A 25,854-nucleotide genomic window follows, 5' to 3' on the forward strand; every position below is an offset into this window, starting at 1 on the left:
TAGTTCTTCTCGTCGCGAGTATTCAAAACTTGCCGTTTATTTAGTTTCTCATTTCATAATAGTTATACATCGTAGTGTAGTTGGGTATAGACATTGCTGGTCATAGTTATTGGTAAAGTCTGAGAGTTTTTGGCCCGTCCTCGACATCGTCCCGGCCGCATCCTCGTCCCATACGCCAAGATCTGGGCACTGAGTTCACGGCTGCTCGTCCAGCAGGCAAAGACATCCTCATATTATTGCCCGGGGTCAGCGGGCGAACTAAGATGCCGACCTCGGGCGGATGGGAGGGGCTGATCGGGGAGGTTTGAACGAGCTCGTTGATTTTAATATCCTTGAATGGCATTTTCGGAACTCACAGATTTTTTTCGGCCTGATCGCCTAATCTCTTGTATAACTTACTTAGCGGGATAATTGACGGTTTTTTATAATTTGCAGTTTAACAATGTCAAAGTAAATATATATATATGTGCATATAGTAGAGATATAAGCAAAAAGCATGCAAACTCAAACAGTAAACATTGAGAATCCTGCGAGGACTGCTCCAAAGGATCGACCATCATTTTACAATTTACAATCAGTGGATGGTTCCGAAATGGTTCCTTGAGCTCATCGCCCCCTCGGTATCTCCGTTAAATAGAATATGCTCACAATAAATAGATTAGTAGTGCTCTTAAATCTAAGACAAGGTTCAATCTCATTATCAGTTTCCGTCTTGGGTCGCATCGTTTCCATTTCATTAGCTAGTTAACAGTGTAACAATCAACTTAGAATCTAACACTATATGGTGTAGTATATAGTTCTGCTCTGCTATCTTTGCCATACTATATGCACATGCTCCAAATATGTGTATATAGTATGGGTACATAGAGAATATCGTTATCCATTGCCCCGTCTGGGCACCCGGATCAGGGTTCCATATCCACGAATCATCATCTTAATCACTTTTAATGGGTGCGTTCTGTTCGAAATATCAGCAGGCATCCATTATCGAGAAACTACCGATGATGATTCATGGGATGGAGTCACACCTGCTGTAGTATTGCATTCACCTATCATGGGTTCGTTTCGTAACATATGTATATATATGGCGTCGTTAGTGGTCATTTAAGATTAGTATAACAATTGTATATATCCTATATATAGTTTTGTTCGTTAGTGATTCGTTTTAGTAACAGATACATGATCGTTTTCAGTATTATTATGAAGTGGGTTCCATTGAATTTTCTGCTGTTGTTGTTCTAGGCATCTTTTGATTTCCTTCGCCTAACTTAGCCGAAAATGTGCTGGGTACCGGGTGGCACCTTGTAGCTGGGATAGCCATTGTTCAACTGGTGTTTGGCAAAGAAGGGTGTGTAGTCCTGCTAAGTAAATAAGTGTGTTAGGATCTGAATGATCTTTAAATTGAGAATCTCTTTTCCTACCCGGTTGATTCTCCTGGGACGGCAGACAGGGCCCAAAGCCAACTGGCGACGTTCCTCGTTCTCGCGAGCCGCGGCCTCCTTGTACTCCGGTGGTGGCCACTTCAAATCTCCGCGCAATTTGCTGCCTCCTGGAATTTTAGAAAGAACTTATGTTACAGATCTGGTAATATAGTGCGCAGGTTTCTCGATTCTAACAAAATTATCCAATTTAATAGCGATCTTCGATATACCAAGCCTTTAAAGATCTCATATATTTCATTACTTGATCTCATTTACTTTTTTTGTTGATCATTACATCTTTTTGGTATCAATATAATTAATTTATTTTAACCTTTAGCAAACATAAAGTTCCAAAATATTTTTTTTTTGATACAAAAGAATTAAGATCATATTACGAAAATGTTATTTAGAAATGTTGTAGCTAAGAAAATGTTTTCAGATCCTTATATCAGGATTGTTGATATAATATATATCTTAATTAAAGAAGGACATTGCTCAGGACATTTTAGGAAATCTCATAGGATAAAAATAAAATAATATATAAATAGTTCCATGTTTATAAACTCTATATCCCTTATATAGATATATATATCTTTTTAAAGACCTCCTTACTCACCCTGATAGCTGACGGCGGCAGGCTGCGAAGAGTAAACTGGAGCAGGCTGCTGGCTGACTGGCGCCTCCTTGCGCAGGGTGATGATCCCGGGACTGGCGCCCCGGTAGCTATCCTGGCCAGCGAAGGCTCCAGGGAGCTGCTGCTGCTGCTGCTGCAGATCGGTCTGATCCTGCGAGTACGGAACCTGGGGCTGCGAATAAGAATTGTATGGGGGTTGAGCATAGGTCGAGCCACCGTTTTGCTGTGGGTAATAGGATGGCTGCTGTTGTTGCTGCTGCTGCTGCTGTGGGTACGGTGAAGCCTGGTACGATGGCTGCTGCTGTTGGGGTGGCTGCTGCTGCTGCTGCTGGTTCCACTGTGGTGGCTGGTAGGGAGCCTGAGCCTGCGATTGAGGCTGATATTGCTGCTGTGGCACCTGTTGCTGCGGCTGCTGTTGCCACTGTGCTGCAGGTTGCTGCGGTTGCTGTTGCTGCTGGTAGCCACCGTACTGCTGCTGCTGCTGCTGCTGCTGTTCAACCGGTGGTGCATTTGGTGGTGTTTGGTGGTGTTCGTTGGTGTTTGGTGGTGCCAACATGCATGTTTGACATGGGTTTCGATCACAGGTTATGGTTTGATTTCGAAGATGGGTGGTGTTTTGTTGGTTGGGAGGTGCATACGACACATTCACATTGGATGTAGACAGACAGATAGAATATGTTGGAGATAGAGATAGACAGAAGTACTTAGTTAGAGGGTGGGAGGCTTAGTTTCGAGTTAGGTATCGGTTTAGTTTTATGCGCAGTTTACAGCTGAAAGTCGCAGAAAAAGAAGCAAAGCTAGAGGTTAAGTGAGTATTTGCATATAAACAGCGATTAGTAAAGATTTCGACGTGCAAAGGCGAGAAAGTACAAAATTACATAACATTTTTAGGAATTTGAGATCGGGAATCCTGAACTTTTCAAAATAACTATATTTTAAATCACATAAAAACGTTTTTGGGAAAACGGAATTCCATCCTAAACTTTTCAAAATTAGATTTATTTACTTTAAATCAAAATGGCATGGTTCTAAATAATTCAATTAGCTTTTTTTCGAACCACTTTATTTTAAGCACTATGGGGACCACTATGAGTTCAAAGGTAATTTTTATCAATTTTAGAACTAAGAAAAAAACGGGTCTAGTACTTGAATTATACGAATTTAAATATATCAATATAGATTTTTGAAAAAATGCAATGAGATCCAATTTTAAAAGCTATTAAAATATTACCAAAATAATAGTATAACCTTTTAATCTATAATCTATATTTATAAATCTCATTAAGTGGAATAAAATGTTGTTAAGAGACAAATCAGTTTGATGAAAGAAATGGTTAGTAAGTATATAAAAAACGGGTATCTCTAAGATAAAAGTTAAAGTGTGGATACTATTCATACAGGTGTTTCGTTAATATAAGAGAGAAAGATTAGTAAGTGTCTAGAATAGGATATTAAAGAAATTATATGATAGAAGTTAAAATAAGATTTTTAGTAACCGAAAGAAAGAGGAGTTTAGTGAAAGTCTACGAAGAGAGTTTAGTAGGTGACTACGATAGAAGGCAGAGAAGCATCTAAGATAGAAGGATATCAACGATGGCAGGAGAAAAACACGATCACAGCCGCAGTGCAATAGGTAGCATCTTTATCGCTTAGCCAAAAGCCGGGATCCAATCCGACCCAGACGGTACCTGCGGCTGCTGATAGGACGGCTGCTGCTGCTGCTGCGGGGATCCCTGGAACGGAGGATAGTCCCCTCCTCCGGCGGTAAATTCACTGCGCGACTTGGGCAGCGGGGCACCAATATGCTTCCAGCCACCGCCCACATTGTTAGCGGCCTGCAGCTGCTCCTGGGGATAGTTGGATTGATAGTTCGGTTGATAGTTGTTCGACTGATAGTTCGCATGGGAGGCGGGATCTGGAGTTGGAGCTGGAACCTGGACGGGTTCTCTCGACCGCTGCCGATTGAACTGGGCCTGTGTGTATTGCACAGGTATCTGCGTTTCCTGCTGCTGATGCGGATAACTATCTGGAAACTGGGAGGTGGGCTGCTGTGGTGCTGGGGCGTAGACATTTTGTGGTGGTGCTTGGGTGGTGCGTGGCTGGACGTTGTTATAAATGGGTCCCTGCAAGTTGTCAGTGTGGTTAGGTGTGGGGGTTTGGGTATGGGTGTTCAAATGCTATGTACATGGCTTTATGCCTCACCGGATGAGATACGAATTGTGTGTGGCAGTGGCGGATACAATTATATTTACACTCGAAACTTGACTATATATATATATATGTACAGTTCATTGGTTATAGTGGGTGGGTGAGTGGGGTTCTCTTGGAAATTACCTGGGGTGGGGCAGCTGCCGAGGGCGCATGGGCCTGAGCCTGAGCCTGGGCCTGGGCCTGGGGATAGTAGCCCCCGGCGCCCGGAGCTGGGCTCTGGGTCTGCGGCTGGGGGGTGAACTCCCGGATGATCCGCTCCTCCGAGGCCGGTGGCCAGGCCACACGCTTGTAGCCTGAATCAAACAGAGAGAAAAACAAACGATAAATACTCGGAATTCCTTTTTACGACCATCGCTGCTGCTGCAGCTGCTGAATGCAGCTGCCGTGCAAAAAACATTCAACAAAATGCGGCCAAAACGTGGGCGTCACTATAACCTTGGCTACGGCACTACATTGCATTTGCATTTGCATTTGCACTGCATTTGCATTTGCCCAGTGCTAGCGAAACAATTTGAAAATGATTTAAGCCAATTAAAATTATAGCCATCGGTATAGCAATGTGCGAACAAAGGAGGCGGTATGACGGGGGGGAAGAGTGGGGAATTTGGGGCCTATTCTGCAAATCATACACGGCTGTCATTGCGTCTAAATTTAGACGATGAGAACGAGTCGAAAGCTAAGAATTTGACATTACTCATGGGGTGATGAAGATGCTGAAGATGCTGATGATGATGATGATGATGGGGATGTACGTGCAACATGTTGCCGCTGCAACCAGCAACATTGTGCGCTCAAAATGCGATCGTATCGTATCGTATTGAAACGAATTGGAATAGCGTGTGATATATAGTGTGAAAATTGTGTGTTTACCCTCCAGATTTTTGTAGTTCTCGTTGATGATTTTCCACTGAGCGACCATGGTTATATGTATATTGCTCTCTCTTGTATCTCTCTATCTATCTATCTATCTGGCCGATCGGGCCTTTGCGTAAGAATAAAAATATTCTCGTATAGATATCAAAAATAACAAATACACTTATATATACCAAGATGTATATGTTTGTTTTTTGCGGCTATTTTTTGACTTGTCCGCTCGCAGAAAGTCGAGAAGAGCGTTATATAACCCCGAGGTGCAATCAATCGAATACGATATTTGGAGAGTCAGCTGCTGGGAACACCACACGGTATTTCGAATTTCGGTTTCGCTGATTTATGGCTCTATTTAGGCTATATTTACAGATCGGCGCGCGTTTCGTTTATCCTTCGGATCGATATCGTTGAAAAATTCGAAATCAAATGATTCGGGAAGCACGGTGATTGAGTTTGAGTTTTCTTTTCTTTTTTTTTTTTAATAAAATTCAATTTAATTCGATTCGATTCGCGTGCGTTTGCCCAATTTAATTTCTATTTTCTATTATAGCTATTGGCTATTTTCTATTTGCTAATTCGTTGATCGTTCGCGCTGCGATATGTTTGCCTTCGATGTATGCTACTAAGTGAGGAGCCAGAGAAATGCAGAGGAAATTATTGTTAGCCAGCGCCAAGATGTAGAAACATTGGCACTCGTGTGGGTTCCAACCCACACATTCGGCGTTAGGATTCTCGTATTCGCGAGATGCGCGAAAGTAAAGACTTCTCCGAGAGAATACTTATATCTCACACACGTCTATTACGCGAGGGTCTGCTAAGTATGCTGATCTTGATCTGGGATCCTCAGCCAACCCCGCCACCCGCCCCTGAGAGACACAATCAACTCCTGGCATTGTTTACACCTTTGATTTTTGTGATTTGTGGGCCCCACCTTGAAATACTGATCATCATGCCCACTCCCTCACTCGCGGTAGCTATCTATCTATATCTATCTATCTATATATATATAGATATGGATGATACAGCCGCATTTTTGAGGTTCTTTGCCCAGATCTATAGAGGATTCCCAAGTAGGTTGGCTACTGTTTATTTTGTTATGGCGATTTGTTATGCCTCAGCGGCAAATCAAGTGGGCGCACACCCATCTATCTTGCGGATACTGCCTGATCCCAGCCAACTAACTATCTATCATCTATCTTGTGGCCATATAGCATTTGGTATAAGTAGTTTGTGACTCAAAGCCAGCGACATCGGTGGCTAAATTTAAACGGCTGTCATCTTGGGCGAACTAAAACAAATCTGTTTTTAAACGTATTCACACAGGTGTACGACAAAAGTTGGCTCATTAAAATTATTAGCAAACTTGTAACTCATATGTCTGATATATCTGCAATATAGCCACCATATCGTACCGTACATCCCATATAAACGCCCATGTATTCATAGACAATTATTTGGTATAATAAGAATGGTTTGCTCGTTAGCCACGCAACAAATTCGTTTTGATGACCGCCAAACGTCACAGATAAATACAAAATATTTGGGTTTACATTATCTACTTGGCCCACAAAGAGTCATTTGTGCATGCTGAAGACAATTAATTTTTTTTGATTTTTTGTTGCAAATGAGTCTGGTGTTTACATATAAACAAATAATTTCTAAACACATCTACAAAGACTTATACCGAATTGTCAAGTTTTATAAGGATCTCAAATGAAAAACTGAACTATTGGACAACACATACGGGAATACGAATTTAAGACTATCCCTGTATTAATATCTGTAAAAAATCCATATATTTATCCATTTGGCAACGAATTTTGGTGACATAAGTCTAGAGATAAAATGGGCAATATAATTCTAAAATAGAAGCATGTGTTCTACCTATAAAAAAATAAGATGAATTGGTCTGAAAATTTAGGGAACAATGCATATACTCGTATAAATAAATGTAGTCCCTATTACTGATTTGCAAAAAAATAGTTTCAGAACAATAATTTGTAGTTTTTTTAGGTATGATTGCTTTGTATTTGAAAATAAACCAATTTGTTTTCCCTTAATCTTGTAAGCCTAAGAACTTAAACCCTGAATAAGTTTAGCAGGTAGCTAGTTTAAGATATTTTTCTCTAAGAATAATCCCTCAGTGCCCATGATTCAAGATCCACTGAGTCACCAAGAAGAATGTTGGGATTAATATGTATTGAATCATGGGGTAGGAGAACACCTTGAAACACAAACACATATGGGGTAAACAGAAATCGGTGGGCTGGTGACGCACCTTCAATACCCAAATATGGGCGTGGCGAGACATTATCGAAGGATCGGTTAACGCTGAAATCCCGCTGCACCTCGTCGAAGGAAGCCAGGGATCGGAATTTGTGCTGCTCCCCCGACTCGAGACTGGGGAATTCGAAGGGCGAGGGCTGTGCCGCAGAACGGGGCGTGGCCGGGGGCGTGGCAGCCAGCATTGAGGAGGATGCCGACATGCTCTGCTGCAGTGGCTCCGTGGCGGTTCTCACCAGAAGTCCAATATTATGGCCTTCCAGCTGCGGCACATGCGAGTACTTCACCGGAAGATTGCCAGGTGATGGTGTTGGTGCCTTCGTCTGGACAGGATTCAGACCGTAGGGTGAGCTGGAACGCTGTGGGGCTTCTATGAGAGGAGCAGGATACTTGCGAGAAGGCAGCGGACTGGGCGAACGACTCCGCTCCCAGGTTACTTCCGTTTCCGGTTGTTGCAGAGTTGGGTGATTCTTTTTTGGCGGTGGAGGAGGCGGTGGCGTTGGTGGCGGAGAATCTGGAGTAGCTGGCGTGGTCACAATCTCCACAAAACTCCTCTGACGTTGCAGCTTCTCGGGTGGCGTATTCTCCTTGGCCGACTGGGTGTCCTCCCAGGAGATCTGCCTGGAGATATATGGGCTTCTGATCTCATAGGTGGCCTTGTAGTTCTTTAAAGATTCGTTCTGCAGGTTGGCAATGCGCCACTGGTCGGCCTTGTTGAGTTTTGCCCAGTTATTGGGCGAACAGCGCATTTCATCACAAACTGGGCAGTAGGTTAAGGTCTCTTCATGGAGGCAGGACTTCTCTTTATCCACCACTTCTTCAGTTCTCTGAAGATCTGCTGGGGTCTTACTTGCTTCTAACTCCTTTGTACTCTCCTGTAATTCTGGTTTTATAACTGGTTCAGCTTTTTTTGAATCCTTTTTGGTTAAAGGTTCCCCATTCTCTTTATCATCCTTTATAGATATTTTTTTCTCTTCCCCTGGAATAACCTTATTAGCCTCCCTCAACTCTTTTTTGGCCAGCTGCTCCTCTATGGCTTTCCGTAACTCTGTTTTGGGTGGGACCTCCTTAACATCGCCCATTTCCTTCTTGCCCACCTGCTCCTCCTTCCACTCCTCGAACTCCTTTTTGGCCAACTGCTCGTAGTTGGCAATTACATCCGATACGTGTCTGTACTCCATGTCCACATCCGCATCCAAGTCTACCTCCTCGTCCTCGTCCTTGATGACTACGTGCTCCGCCTCAATGACAGCTGGCGTTGTCCGGAGTTCTACGTGCATGTGCTCCGCGGATTGTGGTTTTTGCTCTAGAGCCACGGCAATCTTGTGCAGATCCTCCAGCGCCCGCTCCACAATGGGCACGTTTTCGGTTAGGGATTCCTCCGCCTCCTCCTCGGCGGCGGTTTCCTCCTTAATCTCTTTCGAGAGCCTCGTGGGCAATCCAGCTGCCCGGGTGTAAATCTGGCGAAGTATGGCTTGGAGTGGACTTTCCGCGGCCAAAATGGGTGACTGTCGATGTGCGAAAATCTCCCAGGAATCATTGGATCCGGAGCTAATGGGTCTGGCTGGTATGAGTGGTGGCGGAGGTGGTGGTGGTGGCGGTGGTGGAGTTGGTATCGGTGTGGTTTGGGCACTCCTCTGCAGCGCCTGCTTGGCATTCTCCATATAGGCATCGATCTGGAGCAAGTGCTCTGCTATGGACTGCTGTATGTGGGCATATTTCGCCTCCAGCTGGGCAATCTCCACATGGGCCTCGTGCTGCTTCTCCGTGTCGGTCTCCAGTCGGTAGATGCCGCCCTGCCTCCTCGTTTGCTTCTCCTTGGTGAGGGAATCCTGGCCAGACTTGGAACGCATCACAGGTGGCGGCGGAGTGGATGGCACTGGAATTGGAGTGGCTGGCGCACTCGTGCTGCTCCCTTGCCGCTGGAGCAACTTGATGCCACCGGTGGCACTCACATAGGTGGGACTCTCCCGCTCCTCCTCCATCTCCTGGTGATCCTGCAGATACGAACAGGCGTCGTCGTAGATCTGCTGGGCACTCAGCTTCAGCTGATCCGTCGAGGTTTCCACGCGAACGGGCACAATGCGAGTGTTGGCCAAGGGATTTGGATTTGGGTACGGATTCGGCTGGCTAATGCTCCCATTTGTGGCCAATGAAAGAGCCATCTGCTGCTGCTGCTTAACTGCCAGGTTGTCAATTACCCTACGGCCCGCTGTCTTCGCCTGATTGAGTTGCGCAGCAGCTGGTGTCGGCGGCAGCGGCAAGGTCTCCAAGTCCACATCTTGCCCAGAATTGGGTTCCTCCTCGCTGTCGCCGTCGTGGCCATAGGAGATCTTCACCTCGGTGGCCAGTTTAATGCATCTGCGTTGGACTTTTGGCTTGGAAGTCCTGGGTTTGGGTGGTGGCAGCTCCGGTGCGCCCACTGTCCGCTTCCGGGAGCGTCCACGATCCAGGGAGTAGGCCTGCCTCTTGGGTCTTGGCCGGTAAGGTGTGACTGGAGTGGGTAGAGTTGGAGTTGAGGGCCTTTTGTGGGCCAACTGCTCGTAGTATTCACATCGTGGAGCCACCAAACCCAAGTCCACATCGGCTGCCTTGGTTTCGGGAGCGGAGAAGCCTTTGGAGACGGGAGTTTGATGGAAAACCTCCGATAGTTCACGGTCACTTGAAACTCTCTGGGGCGTTTTGGATCTCTCCTTGGAGCCACCCTCCCTTTGCCGCTGCTCCCTCACCTGTTTAGCGGTTGGTTCTATAATCCTTGTGGGACTCTGGAACTTCTCTCTCAGAGCCTCAATACTGTGCGAGGGATTGCAGGAGATCTGATGACCCTGGGACTCGGCATTGCTGGCCACATCCTGCTCCAATGGTGGCCAACTGTGATCCCTCTTGAGCAAATGTCGTTTGGTGGCCAGTCGATTGATCTTCAGCACGGTGTCCCGATCGATGGTGATGTCCTGCTGGTGGCTGAGATAGTCCGTCTTGATCTGGTCCAGCAGCTGCTGGTGCAGCGTATGATGCAGTGCATCCCCCTCGCCACGCTGACGCCGACGGCTCTGCCTTTCAGTGGGGTAGAAATCTTGGCGGCGTAAGCCCCATATAATTTACTTAAGGTTATTCTGCAAAATAACACCAATATTGGACGCGCACTTGGACTTTAGGTGGCTGTTTTGTTGAATGTTTTCACACTGTTTCTTTATGTTTTTTTGGCAACATATAATAGGCACGAGTACAGAAAAAACCTAACATATAATAATATCTTACCAGATTTGGCTTGTTGTTCTTCCTCTTCGACGGCGCGCAGAACGGCCGAGTTGGCCAAGTTCAGGGGCTTCGAGACTTGGTCGTCGACTTCAATCCTAGAAAGTAAAAAAAAAACACAAATTACTTGAACAAATCTGCATATAAGGAGAGTAGTTTAAAAAGCATTTTAAATTTCGCGGCATGAACTGCTTGAACTGCTTACACTGCTTGACGTTCGCGCCAAATTTGAACTCAAATTTATATTTAAATTCAAATTGCACGATTTAAACTATAAGAATAGTTATAATAAATTTGAAAAAATATTATTTTTAAGCTTAAAATTATATCATTATTATGCATTTCCGATGTTTGAAGATGATTATATAAATGTACAGTTAATATTACACTATATCTTATTTTAGGAAACAAAAACTGAATCCTTTTTTAACACTCTCATTAGTCCTTGATCCATGGCCAGGATTTTTCAATTAATAATTGGGACATTTAGGTCATAAAAATGAAAAACGTTATAAGAAGAATCTAAATATAGGGCTTGAAATGGGAGTTGGTGATATTATTTTTAGATTCCGCATACCGTTTGTGCATCCTATTAAAAGCAGAATCCTTCGACGTCCTGCCATTGAAAATTAGCAGGCACGCTTCGACCCACGCTGACCCCAAAAGACTAATCAGATCTGACAAGTGGAAGTGCGCCGGCGGATATAAAAGTGGCTTTCAGCGGCGGAAAGTGCATCAGATCCTTTCCAGCAGCAAACCCAGCAAGACCATGATGTTCCGCACTGTGATCCCTTTGCTCCTGCTCCTGATCCCGCTCCTGGGATGCGCAGAAGCGATGAATGAAAATATCCGGGCTTGCGGACCCCAGCTGATGGAAGTGATGATAATGATGTGCCCCAACGGATTTAACGGAATGTATCAAAAACGAGACTCCAGTGAGTATATGCTTCTTTGGCTTTCAAAACGCCGCGAGATTACGATTTTTACTTGTGCTTCGCTATCATTTTCAGTGATTTTTGATTATGTGATGGCCGAAGGGGGGGACGAAAGCCAAAATGGCCGGATGAACTCACTGACGGGATTGCAGCGCATTTACCGGGGTATTGTGGACGACTGCTGCCTCAAACCGTGCAGCCAGGCAACGATGAAGAAATACTGCAGGGATTGAATCCAAAATTTGTTACGCCACTTGTTCTACCCCTATTTATTGAATACGATATATTAGATTTTGATTATGAAGCACGCCCTTGAAAAAATCAAATAAAATATATATGCGCAATTACAAATTTGAAATTTTCTTTTCTTTTCTTTTGAAATTTTGTACTACTACTACTTTTTATTTATTTATTTCTTACATATTTATTTTCAGGCTAACAGGCAATTGAAAATTACCTATAACATACTTTTCTTATTGCAGCTATCGCTACTGTGGTCTTGGGCTACGTTTATTATAAATTATTTACGCTTTTACATTTTGACTACACAAAACCATAAAAAGTGTGACTTAAGGGGTTTCGCACGTAGGGTTTCCAATCTATAAATAGTTAACACTTTGTGCCCGTTGAGAATTTCAACTTTTGAACGAGTCAGCCACTTTTTATGAAGCAAAGAATTTGTTGTGTAAAAATTTATCAAAATTGCAGGGCGCCACCTAGCGGTAGTTAAATTCTTTGATCATAAACTTTTAACGAATGGTAATGAATAAAAAAGCGAATACCCATTAACACTTTTACAAAATCTTTAAGAATGTGGGCGTCAGAAAAATTTCAGCGTTATGAGCGTTTGTGGGCGTTAAAGTGGATGTTTTACGTCAATCGATAGGTATTGACGAAACCAATACATTTCGGTTTAAATGTTTATTGTAGCATAAAAACTGTAAGCGCCACATGTTTGCGCGGCTTGTGGGCGTTATAGTGGGCGTGGCACTTTGATGAAACAAACTTGCGCTGCGCAAGAATCTCTAGAATTTACATGCTTAACCCAACATTTCTAGCTTTTATAATTTACGAGAATTCAAAGTTCATACAGACGGATAGTTATGAATAAAATGAATAAGATATGTAAAACTTATCGGAACAGCGGTTTTTTTAAATAATTGGCCAACTTAAGTCATGGAAAATGAAAACCCTAATAAGTTGAGTCTAAATATAGGGCTTTAAATTTGTGTTGCTTGTATTATTTATAGATTTCGCCACCCACTTGGTGCATCATATTAAAAACAGCGTTATGCTAAGCTATGGGCATAAATTAATGGTAGTATACTTCGATGTCCTGACATTGAAAATTAGCAGGCACGCTTCGACCCACGCTGACCCCAAAAGACTAATCAGAACTGACAAGTGGAAGTGCGCCGGCGGATATAAAAGTGGTTTTCAGCGGCGGAAAGTGCATCAGATCCTTTCTAGCAGCAAACCCAGCAAGACCATGATGTTCCGCACTGTGATCCCTTTGCTCCTGCTCCTGATCCCGCTCCTGGGATGCGCAGAAGCGATGAATGAAAATATCCGGGCTTGCGGACCCCAGCTGATGGAAGTGATGATAATGATGTGCCCCAACGGATTTAACGGAATGTATCAAAAACGAGACTCTAGTGAGTATATGCTTCGTTGGCTTTCAAAACGCCGCGAGATTACGATTTTTACTTGTGCTTCCCTATCATTTTCAGTGATTTTTGATTATGTGATGGCCGAGGGGGGTGACGAAAGCCAAAATGGCCGGATGAACTCACTGACGGGATTGCAGCGCATTTACCGGGGTATTGTGGACGAATGCTGCCTCAAATCGTGCAGCAGGAAAACGATGAAGAAATACTGCAGGGATTGAATCCACAAATTTGTTACGCTACCCTGTTCTATCCCCATTTAATGAATACGATGTATTAGGTTTTGATTATGATGAACGTCTTTGAAAAATGCAAATAAAATATATTAGCGCAATTACAAACACTCTTTTTTAATTTAATGAAAGAGAAACAATCATGAAAGTATCCTTTAGAATTTATGGGGGCAACACAAATCACTAGGGGCTTTAAGTCACTTCAAAAGTTTTTTTTGGTGTCTACAAGTATGCAGTGAATAAAGTATAGTCGCCTTTCTGAATGAATTCATTGTACTTCTATGTTAAAAAATATTGTTGCATACTTTTAGACTGAATCGCTGTAGAGCCGAATCATAAATTACTAGAAATTGGAAAATTTGTTGTAACATAAATAATAACAATTTTGAAACATATATTGACATATATTTAAAGCCATTTTGAGAAGCCCTCTAGCAGTACCCCAATGCAGCTGTCTATATTATATGTAAGTACATAATATGCTTCTTTGAGTCAGGGCGAATTTTGATTTGAATCGCAGCAAGTTGGTTGGAAATTTCGCACAAACAAAAATATGTATTACGCTAGCCTGGCGATTTTCTTTAAGCTGGCAAAAAGAGTTTCCAACTTTAATTATAATTTGCTGGAATTGTTTTGCTCTCAACGCATCATCTTAATCTGCCTGAAATGCTTCGCCTTGCACAAAGATAACAAACAGAAATATTTAAGCTAAGAAAATGTGCCTGCTGAGATAAGACCTTAAAGAATTTATGGACAACAAAGTCCACAGAGATAATCGCAAAGCTTTAAGCTTCTAGAGAATTTAAAAAAGGAAATGAAAACCATTTCTCATTAGATTCGGCATTGACCTCCTTGAAGAGTCACAGTCCCTTCGAAATGAATGAATGAAATCACCCCCACAACTGTCGGCCTCAACTTTAATTAGTTGATTAATTTCAAGCAATGGCAAACATTGTGACAACCTCATTTGCCGCAAGCAAATACTTGCTCAAAAATAAAGTGAAATTCAATTCATTAGATTTCGATTGTGGTTTCGTCAAACATTCACTTAGTGGCGTCTCACAATTATCGTTAGAAATTATAATTATTAAAACAATTTTGTAATTATTTTATTTTTGCGGCTCATTGGTTAACTGTGCGATTTCCCTGTGATTCACCGATGGGCATGAAGTCAAGAGATGCATCACAACTTTTGGCTAGACGCCTGCCGCTTGTTTGTTGACATTGTTTTAGTTGTTCTTTCTCGATGCTGTTGCATTTAATCAGTGCACTATAGATGCAGAGTGACTCATCGACCCGCTGACGTCTTGAATTATTTTTAATTACTTTACACATGCAGAAACAAATGGCTTTTACTGATTTAAAAAAAAATTATACATGATTATCTATAAATTAAATATAATAATAATATATTATAATATTATAACGAAGTTTATCAAAGAAATCTCATGGTTTTCATTGGACATTTTATCATAATATTCATATAGTTCAATAGTATTGGGCATCATTTGTTTATATATATTTAATATTATTATTAGAGTTAAAAAAGACAACTTAAGTTCACTCTTAGAACTTTTCACAATAGTTAAATTCTCTTATAATTGTACTTTTTATATATTCAATATAAAAATATTTTCAAAATTAATATATGTATCTTTTAAAAAATGCCTTGGAACATCTTAAGATCAAGTTTGTGTTTTTAAATGGCCCTCTTTTCCCCTTAACACTTGACTGGCCTTATATAAAAAGTATCTTTTGGGATGCTTTCGCTACACGTACATTTTATTTTCGAAGTTTTAAGTTGGGCGAAGCCTTGGCTCAGCTGTTTTTGGAAAAGTTACTCCCTAATGCGGGAAAACACGTTACGCACACTCACGCGCGAATATGCGATTGAAAGTTTTCAGTTTTCAGTTTTCAGTTTTTAGTTTTTGGGCTCTGGTAATTAAATTTAAAGACTCCGTTGCAGTTGAACACGTTTTGTCGCACGCATAGTCACCGTATAACTGAAAGCCACTTAAAGTTTTTGCTCATCAGAGCAGATCACCACTATATCTATATCTATCTGGTGGATCGCATAGGTGAGGTGAGGTGTGCTGAGGCCGGTTTATTCAAACAACAATTGCAAACAACAATGGGAGAGATACGTGTATGGTGTTGTTGTAGAGGCGACAACAGCACCAGCTACAAATAAATTCAAGTCTAAAAAGCATCGCTGAGATACGCGTCGTCGTTGGCTGCATATAAAGCTTTTTGGTAATTACAATTAAACGTCAAAGCATTTAATTGTAGAGCTTGTTGTTGTTGTCCCCGTCGTGTTTTTGAGTATCTCTCAGTGCCACAACAAATTGGCAGCAGTTGCAGTCGCTGCTGCTGCCTCTGTCGCTGTCGACGTCGCAGTCGCGCTGCAGTGCACAAAGTGAGGGGCTGCCACCCACCCCCTTTAATCCCCCCCTGGACGCCCACTAATTAATGTGTTTTGTGCACCTGTTTTGTGGCAGCGGATTTTGTATCTGTCAAAATAGAACAAGCAACGTGGGAGGCTTTTGGCGGGGCTTGTGTTACCAATAGACTTCCAGCTGTATTTCCAAAAGGAGGCTGAATAGAGTTGCTCAAGATGATGAATTAACTAATTTCTTTCAGTTTAAGTTTGTATTTTAGACATGTTATGCAAATTAAATCACTTTATGTATCTTATATTAATAATTTCCAGAGTTATTCATTAGTTCATTTCATTACTTAAGTTTAAAAACGTATAAAATGCTTTTAGGACCCTAACTACTGCACTGTAAAGTACTTTTTTATCCAAAAAAAATATTCCAAAAAAATAATATAAAAGAATATTAAAAAATATTTCCAAAAAATAGTAATCAAGAAATAAAATTTAAACTGTTTTAAGTCAAATTCGTATTTTATTATTGTTTGAAAATATCTAATAAATATATCCTTTAAAGACAAGGTTTGATTTATGTAAAATATTTTATCTAAGTCAATTACAGATAGAAATTTTAATGATTTATAATAAAAATGTAAGCCATTTCTTGTCATTTTTGTAGCGCTGTTATAATTGTTTAAATAAAATATATTAATTCACTTTACTCTACTAGACTTTTTTATATTTGCCTTATATCAACAATCCAACCATATGCAATTGATATTTAACTTAATAACATTAGTTTTCCCTATGTTTTCAGATGTTAAGCACTTAGTTACTGATTATTTTAAGAATCCAAGCATATGAAAATGAGCCTAACTAACGGCTTTGTCTAGCCTTTTTAGTTTTTCACAAAGACTGCGTAACTATTTAATGCCCTCAAAGTCGCCAACAAGTGACTGGAAATTCTACTGAGCGGAAAGCAAACGCATCTACCCCACCGAACCTTTTGCGAGCACTCCTCCCCAGCTGGCTGCTTTCATCTATTTTATGAAATTATGCATTTAAATGTATGATAATCATTTCGCTTGGGCACACAGGGAGGAGTACGATCTATTTTTTCATATTTTTTAATTTTTTTTCCCCCAGTACTCACCCCTCGCCGCCGAAGGCCTTCAGCTCGCGGTTCAAGGTGGCCTTCACGTTCTCCTGGGAATAGAGGCCCATGGGCGAGTTGAACTGCTTGTGCACCAGTTTCCGTTGTAGGGCGGCCATTTTCTATATATATGTATATATATTGTATATATATATGTGTATCCTTTCTGGACTGCTTCTTCCTGCGGATTCAAGTTGCTCCTTTGAAATGTTTAACTTCGGTTCCTTCTTGGCTGACTTTTGTTTGCCTCGAAGCTCTCTGTGTGCTACTTCTTCGGATGTCTTCGAAAGTTTTTCAAAAATATTGTTGATAAAAAATATTTTTCAAAATTTTCTACTCCACTTAATTCCGCCTATCGGTGTTCTGTTGTTGTTGTTGTTCTTCTTCTTTGCTGGCAGTTTAAAAAAGAATCCTACTTCAAATGGACTTAATGTTAATCGTTAATTGTCGGTCGTTGTTCGTTCTGTAATTGAAATGCAAAACAAAACTGAATGAGATGATGAGGTAAGTGGCAGCTTAATTGGAACAGGAGTTAATTGAAAGAAGGGCATAATGCGATTAGGTTTCAATGGCAGCCTTTTATGGTTTTCATAGGGCACATATTAAGTTCTTGACATCCCTTAAAGCTATTTGGATGGAATAATTACTAATTAGCTTAAACAAACCATTCATTCAAGTTAATTGTGTGTTTGAAAGCTACATAAATAATACTTTATACACGGTTTATTATTGTTTACAACTTGTTAGGGTTAAGTGTAGGCTATTTATTTTATTAAGAGCTTTAGGAACTAATTTCCTCCTACTTAATAATTTACTTGAACAATCATTTCATTTTTCTAAATTCACAGTACAAAGAATATCTATATTATTTTTACTCTCAATGAAAATCCTGTTTATTTTATGACGATAAAAGCGCTTTTATTTGATAATTCTTTTAACCTTGTATAACAAATCACTATATTCCTCTATGCATATATGAAAATCTAATTATAAACACAAAACAAAAACTGGGAGACTCATAAAAGTTTTCAAACATGAGCGAAATAATTTCAGAAATATTTCCAGCAGCACACTTCAGACACTTCAATGTCAACCATCTATATATAACACTTTAATGCCATCAAAAACTAAAGATACACATGAATTTCCAATTTAATAAAGCTCTCAATTGCAGACTGGAATAATTTAAATGCCACGGGCAATAGGAATTCGTTTCGATATTACAGCTGTTGCTAACAAATTACAAATGTGGAATTTCATACGAAGTATCGGGAATATGCAAAAGGAACGTATAGTATTTATTTTTCCAATTTCCTGAGACACTCACTCACTACTGTCACATTTAGAAATGTATCTTAAACTAATTTGAGCACTGCCTGGCTGGCAAAACAAAAAAATATAATATTTTTGTGTGTGTTCCGACGATTTTGTTGTCTTGCTATTTGTGCGTTGGTCTAAAAATAGAGCCAAAGACAACGGCGAAAATATTGAAATGTGCTCAATTTATACATTTTTTTTTTGTATATTCGCTACACTCATATTTTCCACACACACTCGAGCTCTCTCTTATTCGATGTCTCTATTTTGAAATTCCCGCCTTGTGTGTCACCTCAAATAAAATTAGCAGCTGTGAGGAAAAGATACCATTATTTAGATTTGCGTCATTTCGAGAAGAACGTATAAGAAAATCACAGGGGAACTGTGGTGTGGTCAAATGGAAAATGCAATAAAAGATACTTGAAATAATCGTAATGAAGTATTTTTGTGTTTGCTCGCATTTTATGCCTTTTAATTGCTGCTTGTTGCTGCCGTGCGTCTGATGTTGCTGCCGTGCTGTTGCAGCTGCCACAGCTGCTGCCCCCGTAAGCACGCAATATTCTGACTGGGGCAACGGAAGCGGACCAAGAATGGCACAAATTAATCAACATTTAATAAAATATTATGCAAATTACACACAAAAGGCAGGAAAGCAGCGGAATACACACAGAGAAAATGCGAGAGTGAGAAAAAGAGCCAGCAGCAACAAGAGCTTGCCACTTGATGTCCCAATTAAAGTTTAACACAAAACTCATACAAGCACACACACACACCCATACAGCCCCACCCACACACTCGCAGCTAACCCATACACAGTCACACCCCGCCCCACACAGATACAAAAACAGGTGCGTGCTGCACTCTGTGTACTTAGCACAGGAATTGTAAGGGAATTTGCATAAAAAATTCTCGCAAAAATAATGTTTCAAAAAAAGGCAAAATGAGCGTGAACGAATGAGAGGGGTGTGGGTGTACCATAGAAAATATAACCCTGTGCCATATGCCATATACCATACCATACCATACCATACCATACCATAGCATATACCTTATGCCTGCCCACACAGCAACTCTTTCAATACTCTTCTTCGAAACAAATTACCATGCCCCAGGACATGTGTGCATTTAAATTACAACCCAGTTGCAAAGCCAAGAGTTTTCCACTTCATTTGTTTTAACAAACTGTTACAGGCTTTCAAATTACAGAGGGAAACTCATTGTAAAAAGTACCAACAATGTTTATTTTAAAAATAATATTGCCCTGGCAACAGTCAATCAACCAATATGTCACATAGCCATTGCCTTGAGCTAAAATTTTAAATAATATTTTTCTGCAATTACTCAATATGCTTTAGGTTTAACTCAAATGTTTGAAAGTATTTTGCCCCAGAAAAAGACGTGTCATACGCAGGTGTCATTTCTGCTTTAAATTTGAAATACAACTATTCCTGTCTGTATACTTTAATATTGACTTATTAGTAATCTTTTCTGATACTCATAAAAAAACAAAAGTCAATATATATTCTTGCTTTCAATATTTCCTATAATTTCTTATTTAAATAAAACTCTTTTGATTAATGGCTTTAAAATAAAGTAAGCAAAACTATTAGGAATTTATTAATTTATTTATAAACTTTTCCAAATTTATAAATTAATACCTGTAATTGATATGCTACAATACTTTTTACATCTAATAAATATGAGTAGTCATTCAAAGCAAGTTTTAAAAAAATCACAATCAGATTAATATTTTTGATTGTTTAGTAAATAGTCTAAATTTAAGAAACCTTTCCTTATAAATACCTATATGTTAATTTGGAACATAAAATTAAAGGTTTCTTCTTAACTTCCCTTTAAGTAAATTTGTTTAGAACCCCCTGATTTCAAATAAATATTTCTTAGATATTTCTTTTGCTATGATGTTTTTAGAACCCCTTTAGGATCAGCCATTAATATACGATTCTTGAGGTGAGAGTATGACGTCTTCCCCATAACCTAATTAACATTTCTCCCCTGTTCGTTTTCGAGTGTCTTTATTTTGGCATCGACATCATTATCAGCGCTGCCATAGCCATCGGTTCGACTCCATGGCATGTGTGGGTGTGTCTTTTCGAGAGTGCTATATAAACTATAATGGTGCCTAAATGTGTGAACGAGTGTGGGTGTGTTTCGGCCCACACACACACACACACACACATGTGCATTGGAATCAGGTGCAAATATTGTTAGATTTGCGTCGAGACGAGGAATTTCGCAAATCTGGGTGCCGACGCATATGAGAATCCGGTGGATTGCACATCCCAAAATCCCGAAACTGGATGAAAGCTGTTGATTTTGCCTGCCATGTTTTTGCTGATTTAATTATTAAAATTCGGCATTGTGCTACGGCTTCTCACGTTTTTGTTGAATTGCTAAAATATTTCATTCTGCTTCTACACCAAAACAAAAGTATTAAATTAAATGGCTGCAATTCGAGCATTCAGCATTGAACATCTAAACACTTTGATAAGCCGGATATTGTTTCTGTGATTGAATGTGAAAAATAAACATTTTTGTTTCTCACAAGTCTCCATTTAAATCTTAGTTTTCAATGGTAGTCTTAAATAAAGAGTCTTAATATAATGTTTATATATATAAACACCTATAATCTCTGATGAGAACAAAAATACAATCTTGAAACATTAGTTTGTATTATAGGTTTTGTAAAACATAAAATATAATATTATTGTGAGGTTAAAAAATAATTAAATTATTAATTGTAAAGTAATGGTTAAAAAAATGGGTAAGGATTTGAAATATTTTATGGATATAGAGTAATAAATTTATATTTAATTTGCTTTTTGAGTGGAAAACAGTTTCTCTGAGGCGATAAAATTTCAAAATTTTTTACGTTTGCTAAGTTTTAAGCGGGAAATGGCGCCTGTTTCTTCATAATTAGCTCAAAAAATTGAAGTATAATTAAAGCTAATTTGTTTTCGGTGCAAGCCACTTGTTTATGGTTTAGATGTGGGTGGTGGGCGTTGCACTTAAGCACACTAATATTCCAAAATAAACACACGCACACACACATAGCTGGGTTAAGTACAAGCGCACACACAGACACACTGGAAGAAAATACGTATTTATTTGGTTTAATGTGAATGCTTACCGTCTGTTACAATTTGGCGCTGCTTAATCCAAAAATACCGCCAGCCAATTGCCAAAGTTGGCTCCAGAGTGCCGCCCAAACCCTCCTAATAAACACCGCCCCCCCTTCCACACACTGCTGCACTTTCTTATTGCACTTTCACCGCCCCCAAATGAAGTGTGGCTGTGTGTGTGTTAGTGAGTGGGTGAGAGTATCTGTGTGTGGTTCTCGGGGGGTTCTCGGGCCCAACGGTTTTCTTTGGAGGAGCGCGAAAGCGAACGCGTCCGCCGAGAACCGGCGTTTTGTAAGCGCACCATCGGCCAACTGAAACTGAAACTGAAAATGAAACAGCAACAGAAGCAGCGAAGCAGCCGCAAAACGCTAAACTTTACGCAATGATCATCGGAGGCGGCGCCTTTTGTTTTTGTTTTTCTTGTATTCCGTTTCATCAGTCTACATTTTCACATCTTTGGCACCGCCGCGAAGAAGCAGCAGCGGCAGCGGATCGCCAGCGCCGGAATGTATCTGTATCCGCGGACGGGCGAGTGCGTGGATTCAGATACAATCTAACACACTGGCGGCCGGAAAAAAGTGCATTGCCAAGCGTCTCTTGCAGCAATAAAGGGAAAATAAGACGAGTTTTAGAATATTTGTACTCCATGAGTGGTCTTAGTATTGATTATTGAGAAAGCTAGGATCTGATCATTGGCTTCAAAGTTTATCACGCATACGTAGAGTTGCCTTTCAACAAAAGTATCTAAGTGTCTAAGTATCTAATCTAAGTGGTATACATTTTAACAAAGCATTTGCTTGATAAGTTGAAAAGGTTATAAATGAAAAACTGATTTTGTTGGAATAAAATCCAACATGCATACGTGTCGTATGAGTAATTATTTTAATTTCAACGAAACTTTGAGACTAATTAAGTGTTACTAAAACTTAGAAAACTTTTTTTTATTTTCGAATACATTTTTTGCAAATCGATATCTAAAAACTGTAGGTAATATTTTATTTTTTGGAATACAAATTCATAATTAAAATTCATTTATATTTTAAAATTGTCTATGCTTAGAGACTTATCAATTTTGACTAAAAATGTTTCTCAGTGCTGAACAAATTTGCTGTGAATTTATTTAAATTACAAAATTGTAATTATCATTTAGTTTTAGGCTAATATTGCACTCACAAAGTAAATAAATTTAACGAAAACGTGTGCATAAATAAATCAATTTGGTGTACATTTCAAACTGCAAAAAATATGTGGTATTTGTTTTTGTAATGGTTTTCTTTTAGTAAAAGGAATATTTTAAGTATACCTAACAAATAATGTCAATAAATTGTAGCCGAAAATTGCAAGAATGTATTTTGAGTAAAATTGTTGATAAATTTTCAGCCCGAAAACGAGAGTTCAATTAATTAAAATGATTTATATGCAAAAGCCGAACCGCTTACGCACTTGCACATATGGATGAGTGACTTTTATTACCTAATTAACAAGAATGATGGCATTAAATTAAAATACATTGAAGCGCATTTGGCAGATACTCAAAACGAAAACAGAATCACCACCTTCATGAGCACGGCATTGACTTTAATTCAAAGGGGATTAGCATGGTGAAAAGTTCAAAAGCGAAGCAATGTTGATGAAAAGCTGTCTAAGACACCCACAATATTGAGGGGTGATTCGTTTAGCGCTGTTGCGGGGGACACCTTTTGCCAGCCGCCACTGTTAGTTGGCCACATATTTAGACCGCTTTTCCCCACCCGCCAGCTAGAACAAAAACAACAACAAACACACACACACACCGAGTAGTTTCAAAAGAGAACAGCAGGAAAAAATGAATTATATATCTAAAAAATATTCGGTCGCCGTCGATGAGCGACAAGATGGAGACAGCGGCAGCGAAAGATGGATAGATACATTCGTATCTATAGGTATAGATTGTATATGCAGGTCTTATGGCCCGACTATTACAGCACTTTCACTGCCACCCTCCCCCAGCACGTCTCTAATATTCTATTTTTGAGAGTAGTTCTTCGTTTTTTTTTCTTGTGTTTTTTTATTTTTCTTTTTAATTTTATTTATTTGATTTTCGTTTTGGCTTTCCACGTCCTCGCCAGCGATGTCAGCTCAACACACAGAACAGTTTTTCCCCCGTTTTTTGGGAAGCAATTTTCCCCCACGAAAATAGCAGAAAGAGTCCATATAGAAAATCGACGGGAAAATGGGAAGAAATGCGCTTAAAATGTCATTTAATTGTTTCACTTGCAGCAAACGGTTTTTCTGTATTTTGGTTTTTCAGTTTTTGGTTTTGCGCTTTTTGGCTTTTTGGTATTCTCGCGGTTGAAGTTGATTTCATTTGCCAGCCTTTACGGCTCCACTTTTTAATTGTGCTTTAAATGCTAATTAGCTTTTGTGCATGCTGGATGCAAATTCAACGCGCGAGCCCACAAATATATATCCATACAGATATATACATTTATAGTATATGGTATATCGGTTGGTTTTACTTTAATGCATTTTATTTAATTAATTTTTGATGGCCCGCTCGCGACGGGGAGTTTTTCATATTTTTTGCATTGTGCGGCCACCACTATTTGTTGGTGACACATTTTCTGGCATTTATTTTTGGCTTTTGGTGGCGCCTCGCGTGCAGTCCACAAATTACACTATACGGCCACACAAAGCTGCACCTGTCGCACCGGACTCGCAATTTTGATTACCGGACTGGCTGATCTGGGGAAAACTCAGGAACTAGAGATGTGGTGACCACGTTCGCGACCACGGTGCGAATTATTATTGTTACTCGCCGCTCAACGCAAGTCGCTGCCACTGGCCGTCGACGGAAAAGTTCGCGAAAGCAGCAAAAGTTGCTCTTGCTCTAGTTGCTTTTTTATATTTTCCATGGAAAATGGGCTATGATGATGACACCCCATCGAGTGTGTGTGTTAGTCTGGGACCCTCCCCTTATCCAAAAAGATATAGAAAATTACGCCCACTCATGGCCGATTATAAATTACCCTCGGCCACTGGGCTAATCACATATGCCCCTGTTCTGTGTTCTACAGAACACAATAAAAAAAAAAATATTCCACTTCAAGCCAAGAAGCGCTATTCCGAAAAGCCATAAATATTCAGCTCTGCTGTGTGTGTGCTAAACCATCTAATTAACAAGAAAACAACGATTCGATATATGTTCTACATTTCTCCACCTTTTCGCACACCCTCACACACATGAGACCAATTTTTATATGCATCTTTTTCTAAATATTGAACATTTATTTTTGGATTTTTGGAAAGCCATTGAAAGCAGTTCTTATGCCCTGCTAAAAGCTGCGGGTTATACTGACTAGTTGGGGAATATTTAGTTATTTACGTTTCATATTTTTTCATAGCATACTTTTGGCAGTACAAGCTGGGCTTAGATTGGTTTTCTATTTGCAGTCGATTGAAGCGAAACCGCACACAATTGATATTTTTGCACGGAAACAAAAAGGGGATTACTTATTTATTTGGCACCTGAAATAGTCATAGGTTTCTTTCATCAGTACGATTTAATACTCAACCAAACAACAACATTCTTCATAGTTGGGTACACTAAAATTTAAATATTAAAACTGGGGAAAATTTGTTTAGACTTAAGGCATATATATTAAGAACTTAAATTAAAAAAATTAAAAATAATATTAAAGAAATATAATTGAAAAAATAGATTTTAAAGTAAATTAATTAATTAAAAAGGTTTCGGAGAAACATGAAATAAAAAAGTATTTAAAAAGTAGATCTAAGATTAATAGACATTTTTAAACGCTAAAAACAATACTTGATATTTTTATCAAATTTTTCGAAGACGGTATAATTTAAATAAATAAATTTAAGAAGCATAAGAGTGACAAAGAACTACTTATTTTAGTTACAAAATATATTTGTGTATTTTTTCCTAGCAGTAATTACTTAATGAATATTTTTTCCAGTGTGATATTCGAGCATGGCATTAGACAGGCGTCTATTGGCACACGTTTCGATATTTGTTCGTTATCCCGCTCATTGTTTGTGGTTGAAGTATTTTTAGTTTTCATCTGCTTATATTTTTGGAAAATTAGTTTTGCCATCAAGAGCAGAAGCAGAATCGGCAGATTCAACAACTTAGCGCTGCCATTTTGTTGTGCACTCTGCAATTTCACAAGTTCATGTGCTTCCGGTGCGCTCAAGCACAACAATTAGTGCATTCAATGGATCTCGCCATCTCTCACCTGTGCTCTCACCTGTCCGCCCCCCACCCCCCTCCACCCCTCCACCCCTCCCCCCATTAACCCCTCTGTGCCCTCCTGCTCATGTCAGCGAAATTTAACCCATGCACAAAAAGCTCCGCT

The 25,854-nt window shown here is 39.9% G+C and overlaps 3 protein-coding genes across 17 annotated transcripts; 2 read left to right on the top strand and 1 right to left on the bottom strand.

The window, feature by feature from the left end:
• LOC119555611 (bromodomain-containing protein DDB_G0280777) lies at positions 1–24,324 on the bottom strand. 15 transcript variants are annotated; one of them, XM_037867110.1, is made up of 9 exons: positions 24,205–24,324; positions 17,037–17,317; positions 10,678–10,772; positions 7,415–10,492; positions 4,390–4,559; positions 3,744–4,178; positions 2,038–2,545; positions 1,422–1,549; positions 1–1,361 (listed from the first exon to the last, which is right to left on the bottom strand). In XM_037867110.1, exons 2-9 carry the CDS (start codon positions 17,153–17,155, stop codon positions 1,269–1,271), a joined length of 4,626 nt encoding a protein of 1,541 aa, XP_037723038.1. In that variant the 5' UTR covers positions 17,156–17,317; positions 24,205–24,324; the 3' UTR covers positions 1–1,268. The 15 variants fall into 15 exon arrangements, with proteins under 15 accessions (XP_037723038.1, XP_037723043.1, XP_037723040.1 ...); XM_037867115.1 differs by lacking the exon at positions 24,205–24,324 and adding an exon at positions 21,502–21,797 and having other exon boundaries at positions 3,744–3,902; positions 17,037–17,499; XM_037867112.1 differs by lacking the exon at positions 24,205–24,324 and adding an exon at positions 21,502–21,796 and having other exon boundaries at positions 2,038–2,542; positions 17,037–17,499.
• LOC119555622 (probable insulin-like peptide 5) lies at positions 11,419–11,953 on the top strand. Its single transcript, XM_037867141.1, has 2 exons — positions 11,419–11,609; positions 11,685–11,953. The coding sequence occupies exons 1-2, from the start codon at positions 11,444–11,446 to the stop codon at positions 11,840–11,842; spliced, it is 324 nt and encodes a 107-aa protein (XP_037723069.1). The 5' UTR covers positions 11,419–11,443; the 3' UTR covers positions 11,843–11,953.
• LOC119555616 (probable insulin-like peptide 5) lies at positions 13,051–13,602 on the top strand. Its single transcript, XM_037867135.1, has 2 exons — positions 13,051–13,264; positions 13,340–13,602. Exons 1-2 carry the CDS (start codon positions 13,099–13,101, stop codon positions 13,495–13,497), a joined length of 324 nt encoding a protein of 107 aa, XP_037723063.1. The 5' UTR covers positions 13,051–13,098; the 3' UTR covers positions 13,498–13,602.
• Positions 24,325–25,854: the final 1,530 nt, after the last annotated feature.

This window comes from Drosophila subpulchrella, chromosome 3L, assembly GCF_014743375.2.
Source record: "Drosophila subpulchrella strain 33 F10 #4 breed RU33 chromosome 3L, RU_Dsub_v1.1 Primary Assembly, whole genome shotgun sequence".
Lineage (NCBI taxonomy): Eukaryota > Metazoa > Arthropoda > Insecta > Diptera > Drosophilidae > Drosophila > Drosophila subpulchrella.